Below are 14,320 nucleotides of genomic sequence, written 5' to 3'. Positions count from 1 at the left end.
AGGGCGAGGTGTGTAGCGCGTGAAATGTTTCTCTCTATATATATATATATATATATATATATATATATACTAAACACTCATATCGAGCTTGAGAAATAACCAGTGATCAAACTGAAACTTCGGAATTATTACACTTTAGACGCCATTGAAATCCTAAGGTTGACTGATAAAGCTCGTGTTGAACCTGTATGTTAATGAGTGTGTTTAATCAACAATATGTAACGTGCAAGGAAATAGACGCTACGGTTTAGTGACCAAGCCTGGCTTCCCATGGATGCGTACGCAGATTGTGACGTCAGTTGAAGTTTACAATAGTCTGGCCGCATCCACATGCCTCTCATGCTATCGTATAGTGACTCTGCCAGAATAACTGGCTGAGTTTGATTGCACACTGGTTTCCACCAGTCAATACAGCCGGAATTTTTCCTTCTCTCTTAATGTGTCTTATTTTCATCCTTGAAATGTGCACCACAGTGCCCGTCGAATGTGGTGGTGTATTGACCGGACGCTCTCTCCGTGTCATGCCTGTCCGAGCTTATCAATATCATTCTGATAAAAGGCAAAAACTGTTCGCCATAAAACTGCCTACAAGGTTGATGAAAGCTCATAGACAGACTACTAAGGCCATTGCCTTTCTGGTCACCTATCAGGCAAAGTCCCCGGAGATTCCGTCAAACCTACATTCTCTTTTACGCATCCTATTCAATACTTATTTGCAAATTCGGTTGTTTTGGACGAAACAGCTAGCTGAATCTCTCGTTTATACTACTCTTCAGCTGAGTGTATTGCCCGTGCTTCAGTTATAACCATATTCAAGCTGTCGAAGTATCCACATTGCGGTATTACTCACTACGTCGATGAGAACTTTTGACACTACTTTGACGTCCTTGCTGTTTTCGCCACTTATCTGATGGGTCTGCTGCCCAAATTTCCATCAATCTCATAATACAAACAAGTAGTTAACAAAACGTTACCCAGTTTTAGTTAAAAAAAAACAAAGTGACATGTTTTGATGCAGCCCATTTAGTTGAATCGTTCTACAGACGCCCAAAAGTGGCGTAAGATTAGTGTGAAAACTATTTGTGTAGATATCTGAGAAACCTTTGGAATGGTGTCGATGTACAGGCCTCTTGAATAGTGCCAGGATATCGGTTGCGTCGTACATCGTGGCGTAAACATCAACTTTTAATTGTCATTTTATTACTGGAGCAATAGCTTGCCGGTCACTTCTACAAACATTGTCTTTTTAAACCGTACAAAGTGGCAAAATCTGCCGGCTTTTGGAGCACAACAAAACTGGAAATGTTTGAAAAACTGAATAGAACAATGACGTAAAACAAGCTTCGTAAAACTGTATTGTGAAAGATAACCGTGACGTTTTCTCTGTGGCGAAGCCAATGAAACACAACAAGGCTCATACGGCTTGCTTGGGAACTTGTTGTTTCTGACCTGATTCTGAAATATCTCCTCCAACCTTAGCATTCGAGGTCTTAGTTGTCCTGCCGCACATCTCTATTCACTTCATACAAGTCTGTCGCATTGGTTCGAATTTCTACAATGATCGATCAGATCCCTGAATTGGAGAGTAGCATCCCAACCTGATGGAATCATTTAATCGCTGAGTATGTAAACCAAAGTGGTCGTAGTATACCAAAGAACATGGTCTTGTGAGACCACGGCGAAAGAGGCAAGTAATAATGGAATAAAAATGATGGCAGGAAAGTACCAAGTCTGATTCAACTACATGAGGGATACTGTTGATGACATGCTCCAAAGCACTGTTGAACCAACTTCAAACTGACTTGTTGCCGGTAGTCACTTCCCCATGATCAAGCTCAAAAGAGAAATGCACGATCACTGGCTACAAATTCACAGCGATTTGTAACTTCACTCATGTACTGTCGGTTTCTTGGCCGTGATGCTTTTATCCTGCCAATAAGGCTTTCGCCAGCCAGGGCGGATGAATGATGATATGCATGGCTTCGGCGATTCGAGACCGGCCCCCAAGTTGGCTGCCGACCACCGTTCTGATAGACTGTTCAACTGGTATTCTAGAAAAATGACGTAAAGCGATGCGTCATGAAAACCGTGACATAGCTTCCGTATATCCCAGATAATTTGTCCATTTTGTTTGAATTCGTCAGAATAGTCTTTAGGGAAAATTAAAAATTGGCTGAATTCCCTTGGTTCTGGTCTAAAAGGGCTTATTTTCCCCGGTGGCGTGTCAACCTGAAACCGTCAATTTGAGTTTTAACCCGACCCTACATCGCTAATTTTGTTCACTTTTGATCGTTAATTATTGATCAGCAACGGACAATAGGAGCTGATCATGACGACCTCCGATTCGCTGCTATTGCTCACACTCACCTCAGCTCTGTAACTGTTGCTTTGTTATTATGCATTCCACGTCCTAACTCCATCGCTCCACAACGCAATCTAAATTTCACACAACTTTGTATCACATCACCAGGTTTCTCAATCAACAACTCCATCTTCAACACACTGGTTATGCGATTCGCTCGTCGAGACGGTAGCATAGCGTTTGATGACTACGTGATTTGCTGTGCTCGGCTTCAGACGTTATTCGAAATCTTCAAGGCCAGTCCAAAGACGACTGAAGGACGTGCGATATTTGATGAAACTAATGTGAGTTCTGTATTTTGAATGATGAAAGTGGTCTATCTACTGCATGTAGGATACCGCATCTCACGGAAGTCTAAACTCCACGCAACCTGAAGAGCGTAGGCTGATGATGCCCAAACAATCGATTCGGTTGGCCAATAGCGTGGCACTTTTGTTTTTGTGTCTACAAGGCTGAAAAGATCTCTTTAAGTAACAAATTGGGATACTGTCTGGTTGACCTCACTCTAAAAGGATATGGACAAGGTTGTTAAGGACTTCTCAACAGGTGTAACACCGAGCGCACTCTAATGGAGTCCTCATTGATTTAATTACATAAGTATCCTGATAAGCCTAAATCTAAGCAAATTTAGGCAACAACCAAGGCGCGAATTTCAGGAAGAATTCTCCAATTGTTCGGGAATGTGTCTGCACCATCACCACCACCAACGATAACAAAGAACAACAGCAAATGGCTTGAGTCCATCTACAGTCTCATTACGCTTATGGACGCTGGATGAGGAGAAACGTAATGGTTTAAATTTCGGTATATAATCATCATCATCAGCCGTAATAACCGCGTACTTCTCGTACAGTGGTTGTAGCTGCCGCAGTTTCGTTCACCGATGATTTTGTGGGGGGGTAGATAGCTGCGCATTGCAGGCGGGAGATGATAAATTGGTGCATAAATCCAGCACTGTCAGTGGGCTGTCAAATGGGGGGTTGGGAAGGGATCTATGCATTGAAGGCAATAGGTTGGATGCATATTCGCTATTGAGGGCGCGACTGGGCTGCGGAACTCAAGAGGCATGGAGGATCAGTTAAGACTAGGATTCTCAAATTGTTGACAGGGGCGATCGAAAAAAGGACCAGGTTCCAATCACGGACAGCAGTTTACTGCCTCAACCACCAAGCTATCCACAGCTCCGTAAGACGAACACACTACTGGAGTGCTTTCAAAGAGGAGAAAAAATTCATGATATTCCGAGTCTGCCACCTACACTGAGGATAAGCATGTACGAAATATCGGTTTATCCAAGTCGCACTGCTTTTGGAAACCTTAAACGGCGGAAATCTTTACTAGATGTCATGAAAGCCCCTTCCAAACATTTCTGTGCCTGGTGTGGTTTGTTTGGATTATAGGAAAAACTTTCTCATTTTAATCGACTGATTGCAGTGCGGCTTGTTGTTCTCCAATGTTACCTGAAAAAGCTTTTGTCGGTTCATCAGGCAGAAACTGATATTATTAACCGCCTTTCCATTTTCAGTTTGTGAACACCCTACTTTACATGTAAGTGGCCAGTGAGTGCAAATTGTGCTGAGATATTCACTCATCAGACCAATCCATAAATTCATCTTCCTACCGCCTTTCCTGCGGCGTTTTCTTTCTTGCTTATCGCGCTTGAAGCATCGCACCGATGAATGGCGAGTTACAGACACCACTATTTTCCATCATCTATAATATGCTTCTTGTTTCACTTTTCACACACTTAAGTACTTGCGCACAATACTGATAGTGTTCTTTCTGGCAATCTCAACACCCTCGGTTGGTGTTTGTTGCTATTACAATTTTGTTTTTGTTTTTGGTATCCACCGGACAATCACACCCTTTCTACCAAAACGACCCGAATGTGCTATTCTCCGGCCTGTTTTTCAATCCGCCATGCCCTGTTCTGCTTTTTCCTGAAATATTTGTCCGTATCTTCTTTGCTGTTTCCCGAGCTTTTAAACCCAGATCGGCTAGTTATTCTCCAAAGTTTTATTTTTATCATCATAATACACGATATCGCAAAGGTTGTTCAAGTTCTTACATACAAAGTTTTAATCTGCTCCACTTAACAGAAAAAAATTAATGATACATTCCTTCTTGCTTAGAAATCGCACCAGAAATGGGTTCATCTGATATTCCGAGGGGTTGGAACGGCTGATACGAAAGCTCCGGACGGCCACCAAGGTGTTGAAATTTTCAAGACGACACTTACTAATTCCTTGTATTGTCTTTAACCATGAAGATGATTTACTTCTGAAACGATTCACTTAAAAACACCAAGAAAACTATGAGCTATGTACAGACGTAAAACATTAATCATAAGGTTGCTGAAAAATCTTCGACGGCCCACGGCCGGTTTTGCCCTTCTTTGAGCTCATCAGCTAGGCGCAGTCCCCTAGTTTCCATCAATCCAATGCTTTACTTGAGCCCGAATCGCACGAATTTAGCAAACTTCACTCATTTACACACCACTTTGGTTTTTACGGGAGACTCGCCTGAAACCCAGCTTAAAAACATCATAAACGAAAGATTCGGTTGAGTTCAAGGTGAATCTGCTGTAAGAGCCAAATCGGTTTGCAGGTGAGTGCATTTCGCTACAAACTTTGTTTCAGATTAGTCCTTGTCTTGCCAACCAGATGATTGTCGCTCTCGTTTTCAAGGTACACTTTCGGCTACAGAAAACCGCCGGGAATATGGGATGTCTGCTCGATCGCAGCCACATGCGATAAGTTGTTCATTGGAGACGGTCGAAATAACGGGGGGGGGGGAGTTCAATGCAAATAAGCCTAAGTGTTGTATAGACCAAGGAGAAAATGAACGAAAACGGAAGACGATTCGACAGGAGACACGCTTGGCTAACCCGTCGCTACATGGTCCTGTTTTACTGCAACGACTGACTGAAAATGCATCATACCACAGATCCGCTGACATCCGCTTTATCTTGAGATGTGGACGCGTCCCGAAAACCACGAAGGCTTGGTAGACAATCGGTAGTTATCAAGCCCTTCTGAAACGATAACATTCTCGATCTGTTCGAAACTCCCCGATTGAGACACTTGGTTTGTTGTCAGAATAGTTAATACTATCAGCTAAAGCCGCTTACCTCTTTTGAGTGTTTGATATCCGGATTGTCTTTGGTAGCCGTCAATACTAGGGAGCAGCACGTAGTGCGTGACTGCTCAAGTGAAATGATTCCGACAACCGTATAGCTAACCTCAAGATAATTGTTGTCCGAGCAATGAAGAGCACCCAGAGCCATTCACAAAACTACAGGCTAGCGTTAGAAAATCATCGAAGGTTCCCACATCAACATTTTGTTCGGAACGACCAGCATTGTACCATACCTTCGAAACTTTCCTGAGATGTGTGTCCCACATTGGCGTCGTGTCAGCGACGAAAGTTTCATCTGAAACTCTTCACTGGCAAAATCATATCCCCCAAGCCATATTTTGTTGGGATTGGGGGCCGACTGATTCAACATGGAGAAGCTTTTGCGCAGGCGACGCATCGATAGACTGAAACATCGTCGGCATCAGTTATTAGCTGTAAACGGTTTGCTGTAGTTCTAGCTGCCACATACTGGTTCACAAGTAGATGATCTTTTTGCGGACTTTGCTACACGCCGTAATTAGTGACTCTAGAGGTTGTTACGGGAATCACAGGCAGACGATAATCTGGTTGGACGCGCTTGCCTGAATTGTGACTCTGTTACGGGGCATGAAGGTGTCTATGCAAGCGAGGTAATGAAGAACCCAATGCAAACGCTGGGCGCAAACTTCGTAAATTCGTCTGTGAAATTATCATGCTGTCATCAAAATTAGTGTTACTTAGTAGTAGAGCAATATGGTGCGTAACTCGGACTACTGGAAGTTCCTTCAACTTTGGAACGCAAACACTTTATCATCTAGCTACCGCCATGACTATCCTTCGAATGTTGTACCAAATAGATAATATATGTTCCTGGGGTTTAACCAAGGCAGACTGCATTCATATACACGCTCAACAGTAAGTTATTCCATCCAAAGTTTCTGTGCTTTTCTTATTTAGTGGTGGAATTTCTTACTCATGATTTCATATACCAGTTTAGGAACCTGTTTGCAGAACCAGTATATTCACTTATGAGGGTCTGGTTTTGGCAAGAAGCGTGATGATAGCCTTTAAAGCTTCTCCGCGTTAAAATACTCAGATTTTCACCCTGCGTTTGTCAGTCATTATGTTTAGTGGAATAACGAATCTGAATTTTGAAACGGTTGCGTTCCTTAGATATTCAGGGCGTGTCTATGTACACAACTGCAGTCATCTAAGCAGATGTAGCAACACAAATCTAGAGTAAATGAATCTACTGGAGCAGTGCGTTCGGAAAGGCTGGTCGTTTCTCAGGGGCGGCGTCAGCTGTATGCGTGTTGCCAAGTCAATCGATGTACTGCAGTGAGCGAGAACTTTCTTGAAGTCTTTTTTCTTGAGTATATGTTGTATTTAGAAGCATAGTGCGACTTCTGCGGGCCACCGAGGTAGCATGCTCAAATAAGCTCACTGTCATCGTTTTCAATGGCAGGAGTGATAACTGATGGATATGGTGACCACAGTGTCATCTTAATTTGAATCAGTTCGTGTGTATCCCAAATGCGGCAAAGCTTATTTCCAGAGTGTGTGGCTGTCGGAGCAAAATATGAAATGTTGTTTGATAGCGCAGTTTGAAGGACGTAAGACGTCTACGTAAGATGCGTGAGGCTTTAGTTATTTTTGCCTTAAATTGCGCATCGAAAATGCCAAATAGATGTTGTGTGATGCTCCTACCATTGCTCCATATGTAATGTACGATTGAACTCAGGTGCTGGTGCTAGATGAGCGAATGCACATTTAGGTTGTCCACCATCGGGAAGTGTATCGCATGAAATGTCCGCTAAGCGGCCTTGGCCAATGCCATGGAACATGGGGGCAGGGGTTCCTGTTATAATGCGGCATACTAGAGAGCAGTGAGAAAACGTTATAACTACAGATATTCTCTCATACTATGTCCCGTTAGCTGTGTGCACTGTGTAGAGCGAATCTCAAAAAACGCCTTTGGATCAGACAGTGAAGTTGAGTGAAGTTGAGGAAAAGTTCGCCTCTGATATGTACATTGAACAGTATTTTCCTCAGGACGGTGGAAAAGAGCAAAACCGACTCCTTTCCGCTATGTCCTGTTAAGATAAGCTCAGCTTCAGCCGTCTGCATGCCCAAAGAGATTTGTCGTTTGCAAGAGGGCGGGGGATAAGTCTGTTGGTTAGGACAATGAATGAATATAGGGCGCCGTCAGCGCTACAAAGCCAGTGCAGTGAGGTTTTATCTCCTCTCAAACATGTCTGATCCTAAAACTATAGTGGCTTACATCTGAGAAAGAAAACAAGAAATTCGCAGCGGGTAGGGGGACGCAAGATAACAACAAGGGTCCAGGAGCAAATTGTCTAATTCACAGGGATGTAGTTTTGATGCAATAAGCAATGACCGAAATTTATGGTGGCGGGTAGCGAATGGCCATCCAATAGACTTTAAGGAATCAGTGATGGGGTTTTAAAAGAGGACGAAGTTCATTCAGGGCGCTTTTTGACCAGCGATGATTGACACAGTCTGGGTTGATGAATCGACGCGCAAAGGATGCAGAGGTGGGTGAAGAAAGCCTGTCTACAGCATTAGCGTGGTTACTTAGATAGCCTTACTAAAGGTCTATTTGGCACATAAATATAACCTCTAAGAAAGAGGTGAAAATGAAAAAGCCACAACACCTGGCGCCGGAGCTAACCTGTCCAGAAAAAAGACAGACCTGAGGGTATCAGCAATCTGGTTCCTAACGGTTGGTCAAAGGGAAAAGTGATCCGGGCAAACTCAAAAGATTTTTAGTAAGCTCTTGGGGAGTTATGATCAGAAAAAGGCATACTGCTTAATGGAAAGCGTGCAGTAGTACCCACGAAGCTAGAGGAGACCCGTCGAGAGGAAGCAACTATGGCGCACTCCAGTGTCGGCCGGTGCTCCTGCAGCCTCCGCCGACCATAATAATAACAATGTGTTACTAGCAAAACAAGAAAAACGCAATTCAGTGTGGATCATGCCATAGCCAAAGGTAGCCGGAAGAGCAAGCGATTCTTATGTGATTCCCCTCATACCATGGGAGTTGTCTGCTGTAGCCCTTCCTGTGCGTACCACAAAACAACACCTAGTTTTTGAAGGTTGCACCTTCTAGACTGAGACACCGCAAAGTGCCAAAACCTCAGCCACGTTTAATCAAACGCGGTGGCGGTTTGATAGGTTTATTTCCCAACTTGTAGGGAACGTGCTAAATGAGGCATGATTGGTCGTTACAACCTGAACGCGCCAGGCAACAACACAACGAAGAGGAATGTACAGCTAATGAGACAGGCACATTGCGTGAAAAGTTGGCGCGGTTGTGGAAGATGAAAAAAACAAGGACAATTTACGGCTCAAAAATGTGTTTTGTGCAGAAACCGAATATACCCATTGGTGACACGGTTGTAGGGAAGTCAGCTGTAAAGGATAGTTTGGTTGGGGAGATAGTGCCAATTCATGGGTCCAAACGGATACCATTAATGAAATTGAATTTGTGGAAGGAGAACGCCGAAAGTGAAGCGGCATACCGGGTAGGTCATACCCGAACGGAATGTTCAGCGGGATGGACCGAGCTCGTTTCAGTAGCGGTTTGGGCCGGGTGAAATATTTGTTCGTGGTTATAGGTAAAGGATTGTGTAAGCGACAGGTGACGGTCGAGGGTAGGTAAAAAGGTTGCGGAATCGCCTCCGGAAACAAGCAGAACGAAAATCATTGTTTTCAGGTTTGACTAGTGTCTTTTAAAAGATGTTAACATTATCCAAGTCTTCAATTTTGGCCAGCAGTTTTGCAAAATAGGCCGCGCTAAGACGCCGGTTGCCGTAACCGCAGTCGATCGAACCTTGATCTCGATATCATGTTGACCGCCATGGGCAGCGGACATTTGTCTTCAGTGGTTGGTTGTTGTTGATCTCCACAGGCGATTGAAAACAACCCTTCCGATGAGCAATACCTCAATTCCCGCTGCTTCATAAAAATAACCGAACCATTCAATCGCTTCGGCACCGCGAGCATGTTACATAAAAACAGCAACTCATTATAACGTCCTACTGATAATATTGCGGGCAGGCTGGACCACATCCGGCCAGCGGAGATGATTTCCAAAAAAATATGATACATATGAGGGTATTGCTTCGTAGATAAAAACGCTGATGCTCTGTGTAATTTCTGCCACTTCTTGGCGCGGAAGTTTTGTTTAAGCGGGTGGTTTTCCAAGGCCACCAAATACCTGCTCAAGGAAGCAATATCCCTACTCAATCACGTGTCTTGCAGCGTCATCCTCATTAATAATGGTTCGAATCTTAATGGCGGGAACACTATGAATAAAAGCTTGTCTCTAGGTAGGCTCGGGCCGACCCTCTTGAACATAAAATGGAGACGATTTGGAGTGGTTATGCGCGGAAATTCACATATATAACCAGTTTGCTGATGTAATTGTGGCAGAGACGTTCTTATTTGTGGCACTGTGGCATAGCCTCCATTCGATATATTCCATCGTCCACATCGGAGGTCTATCATTATTAGGCGGACCGTATTAGACCATTTGTAATCGCCATAACAAAAGTGAGTATTCTTACGAAGGCAGAATGAGCGGTTTTTGCTTCAATTTGAACTGGTTTTGGTCTACTTCGATAAGTGGCGTGGAAACTTATAGATGGATGATAAACACCAAGTGGATACTTGCAAGTTGTTCGGTGACTAAAAATGCATATTTCCAAGGGCTTTTGGCGTGCTAGTTGGCATGATTAGATTCCGCATTTGCGCATGTTCTGTTTTATCACTGACAGCTTCAACTCTTATAATAACTCAACTATATCTGCATCCTCCGCACCAAACGGATCAGCGATTGTATCTGCTTTTACTCTAGAGAAGTGTGTTATGCTTGTGCAAACGGATTAATCAACCTTTGGCCGAAAAGTTGTGTGAGAAAAATAACAGCGAAATACTATTCATTGAAATACAAAATGGCTGGAAAAGTATTTCTTGGCGTAAGACAGCGGTTCACTTTTTGAGTGAAACCTGTGATGTACCAACAGGATGTATAATTTCGACAGCCCAAGTCGGCTGAGCTGCGATTCCTTGTAATCTTTCCGGGTTTATTCATTACACTCCGCTTAGACAAGTCAAGCAGTGTTAGACAAACTTGTCTTTAACGAGTGACGCGCTTGAACTGTGGAACAAGGGAGGCTAGACCAGCGCTTGTGGAATATGTGAACTGTGCCTAAGCGTCGCGAGGGCCACTTCATTCAGGCATATACTACGAATACGTGGCGGTACAGGAGCCCAGTTCTTAAACCTATGCTAAGTCAATCGCTGAGAGAGGCTACCGTTTTTCGTTTCTGAAACATTCGATTATCCCAGCAATCTATATGTACGAATGTATGTTGCTCGTTAACTACATACCACGTAGCCGCGGAAGATGAAGCGCTTTTTGGAACTGCCGAATATGCGAAACGAGCGGCATATATTAGTGCTTCCACGCACGAGCACGAAGGTGTTATACTCGGCGTCAATAAATACCACCTAATGAACAAGCTTTTATTTAACGCAAAGCTTGGATGCCTTGGTTGCCGTGATGCCCGCTTCGCCTGAAAATGTGAAGCCAATAGCTCGAAAATATACTTTTAATAATAGCACTCTTCATACGTGGATGCCAATAAACGATGTCGGCGAGCATAAAATGTGCTGGTATTCCACCGGAATTCTCGCGGTTTGAACTCAATTTCCATAAAGAGACCATACGGAATTACTGTGAAATTTTCCTTATAGCACCCCTTTTCCACCAAGGCGATCTGTCGATCTTGAAGACAATGAATTACAGAGGTAGCTTGCCCGGCAGCATTCGGCAGTGCAGTGCACTTGGCTTCTGTGTAGTGGGCACCAATGTGACCTCGGTTGATGAATGCCCATAAAGTTCCACATTACTTTCCAGAGATACGGACTGCACGAGAAAAGAGTGAGCACTTAGTGATTTTAGCTCCTCGCCAACTTTTAAACGATTATGACACACCCTCAAGAAGCTCGCAACCTGGTCCAGACCATGAGTCGCCAGCGACGTTTCTCACCTTGGCGAAAACGCGGTTCCTTGAAACGGACAAATGTCGTAGGTGGTTCTGCAGCTACAATAATTTGTGCGAGTTGCTGTTGCCTACGATACACCCGCTGACGCTAAATATTCTGAGGGCTCAATTCCGAAAATAAACTTGCACCTGTTACTTTCTACCCCACCAAAAGTATGTTGAAGCTTTTGTCCTTTTATCTTGAAGGACGTATTTCATCGCCACCCTCCTGACGGGAAAACTCATTAACCTCTAAATTCGTACGGGTCTGAAAGATGTAATACTTTCAGAATATGAAATGTAGTCCGCATGAACAAAGCAGATTCCAAATAGGTTTTAAGTTTAAGGCTGAACGCAAATAAACTTACAGCACAGCACGATTAAAGGTTGCCACTTACTCCGTCAATGAAGGACGCATCTATAATGAAGTTGCAGTTAGTGTAGCCATCATCCGGTAGCGTTGCTGATATGGCTCAATGTAACGAAACGAGGTTCCATCCAGAATACCCTGCAGAGTCATGGCAACGCATTTGCTCCAAGAACACTTCCACAATGTAACGGAACTAGGAAATTGGCCTTACCAATGACCGGAGAGCGTTTTCATTCAGACAAATTTATCATCGACTCTACCCCCCAACTGGCGCCCTTAAATATTGATATTTATCGGTACATTTCTCCCCGGAGCCAAAATGTTGACGTCAGCTGATCTCTGAGATACATTTTTTTGGGTTCTGTGCTTCATTCCAAGCAAACACCAAGGCTGTTCCTGTTCACAGGCCATATGGCAACCACGCCAGCTACTTTTTTTGAAAGACCGAAGGCTGAACAACAAAAATGTTAATTCGCTTTTGTACTCCTCATAGAACAAGCATGTAGTTCCTCACCGCCATTTAGAGGTTTGTTATGACAGCAGCGATAGGATAAGCCATTTATTGTGCATTAGCGATAAGCAGGACCGGTCGACGGGTCACAAAACCAGGGAAACAGATATCATTGTCCCGAAGCCGTCATCTAGATTGGGAGCCACTATCCTTGACCACTTTCGGCGTATGATATGTGACGGATGGGGTATCAGAGGAGATAGAATTCGCCTTCAGGCAACTCACTGCCTAAAGGAGATTGTGTCATTTATTTTTCCAACAACTGCAGATGGTTTGCCACCCAGCTAATTTGATTCCGCGGGCCATTGAAAGGTCTAGAGAGAAGTGTAAGGAATATTCGTTGTTTCGGTAATTTTTGCTGGAGAGCTGACTTTGGTGAAACAGGAAACGATCCAGCGAAACATCTGTGAATATGGTTTCTTACATCGTTGAACTGTACGGCCTCTGAATACCGAGAGAAAATGAATGCAAGGGAGCCTTACCCTCTGGTAATAAGGGCATATGTAGTAAGTGGAACAAGTTTCAATCGTCTATTTTTTCGCCAAAAGCAGTTGACCAGCTAACGTCTCAATTTGTTGGATCCAGCGGGATGATACTGAGGTCTCTAGCGGGTTTTGGACTCGAAGCGAGGAAACATGCATACGCAGTCGTCTGATGGACCACGTACAGAACGTTGCCACCACCCTCCAGGATTTCAGTCTGGTCGGGGGACGTTTGCCGTTATTTGGAGGTCAGGAGGCCCCATTGCCACGGTGGGCTATCCGTGATTGTGCATAGACAGCCTACTTGTGGATTACATATGGCAAGTGGGCTGTGAAGTAAGATATGAATTACTAATCAGTGCGACGCAGTATTCACAGGTCGTGGCGAAATTGTTGTGCTAGCAAGTTACCAGAGGGAAAACCTGCTGTGCAGCACTTTCTAGAGAAGTCGCGTGGTGAAAAATGTGTCGGATTTTTGGATAGAGTTTCTACGACAAAATAGACGGATGCTATACGTGATTCCTCACAGCGTCACAAATATCGGAATAGTACTACGCGATAACACGATAGGAGCAATTTCTGGCAGGCCGCATTTGTGCCACCAATTCCTCTATGGTGAACTTTCTTAAAGGATAATGTTCACACATCATCCCTCAGAAGGCTGAAAAAAAACCCACCTTTCCACAAAGGCACACATGACCTGCCGCTCGGCATCCACGTCATCCGCGACCGGGAAAATGTATAGACGTAAATACATGTGCCATACATCATGCGATTTAAAGGGAACCAACTAAACCGGTTGCACCGACATTAAAGACTTCATGTACGAGCCAAATTCGGTCAAAAGGTGCACACGTGCTGTCCTCCTAAACAAATGACATGAGGCTGCTAGTGCCTGTGCACACTTCTGGTCGAGCCGCTACCTTAGGAGCTCCATCAAATGCTCCATCTCAGGCCCAGTTTGAACGTGAACGACGACCACGTCGTCCGACTGAGGGGATTCGCTATCCACTGCGGCCAATGAAAGGGTAGGGGTTTTAGGCGGAAACCCAAAACTAACTTGCTGCTTATGACCTAGTGTTACAAAGGTCAATAATTCCAGCTCCCAAGTGAGCCATTCGGGGATGCTGCTGCTTCTCTTTACGGCCTTAAGCCGGGCTATGTTTGTGTTGTAACTGTAATTTCCCTCAGCTTAGTTCTCGGTCTTAGCCTCCCAAGCTAGCGTTCACGTCAAAACAAACACCAAAGGTGCACAAAGGTTTATGAACGCCGAAAACGAAATCAGGAACAGTTGTACAGCGCTTCATATATATAGCGTAAGCGGCTATAACTTTCTGGAATTTCTGACGCGTTCTGGAGCTCCATTGGCAACCGGCATTTGGCCAATACTGGGTCATGATTGGCTGT

The 14,320-nt window shown here is 44.2% G+C and overlaps 2 protein-coding genes across 2 annotated transcripts in view; one reads left to right on the top strand and one right to left on the bottom strand.

Annotated features, from left to right (window-relative positions):
* T265_05949 (hypothetical protein) overlaps window positions 1-4,928 on the top strand; it is a gene marked incomplete at both ends in the record, with an annotated part of 83,200 nt that extends 78,272 nt beyond the window's left edge. Inside the window, 2 exons of the mRNA XM_009171096.1 lie at window positions 2,321-2,646; window positions 4,713-4,928. Of these exons, the coding sequence (XP_009169360.1) occupies window positions 2,321-2,646; window positions 4,713-4,928 (542 nt within the window). The remainder of the gene's footprint in view (window positions 1-2,320; window positions 2,647-4,712) is intronic.
* A 9,190-nt stretch (window positions 4,929-14,118) lies between these two features.
* Window positions 14,119-14,320, bottom strand: part of T265_05948 (hypothetical protein) — a gene marked incomplete at both ends in the record, with an annotated part of 2,674 nt that continues 2,472 nt past the window's right edge. Inside the window, one exon of the mRNA XM_009171095.1 lies at window positions 14,119-14,237. Coding sequence (XP_009169359.1) covers window positions 14,119-14,237 — 119 coding nt within the window. The remainder of the gene's footprint in view (window positions 14,238-14,320) is intronic.

This window comes from Opisthorchis viverrini, assembly GCF_000715545.1.
Source record: "Opisthorchis viverrini unplaced genomic scaffold opera_v5_118, whole genome shotgun sequence".
Classification (NCBI taxonomy): Eukaryota; Metazoa; Platyhelminthes; class Trematoda; order Opisthorchiida; family Opisthorchiidae; genus Opisthorchis; species Opisthorchis viverrini.
Note: the sequence above shows the minus strand (reverse complement) of the source record. Positions and strands in the feature narration are given on the sequence as shown.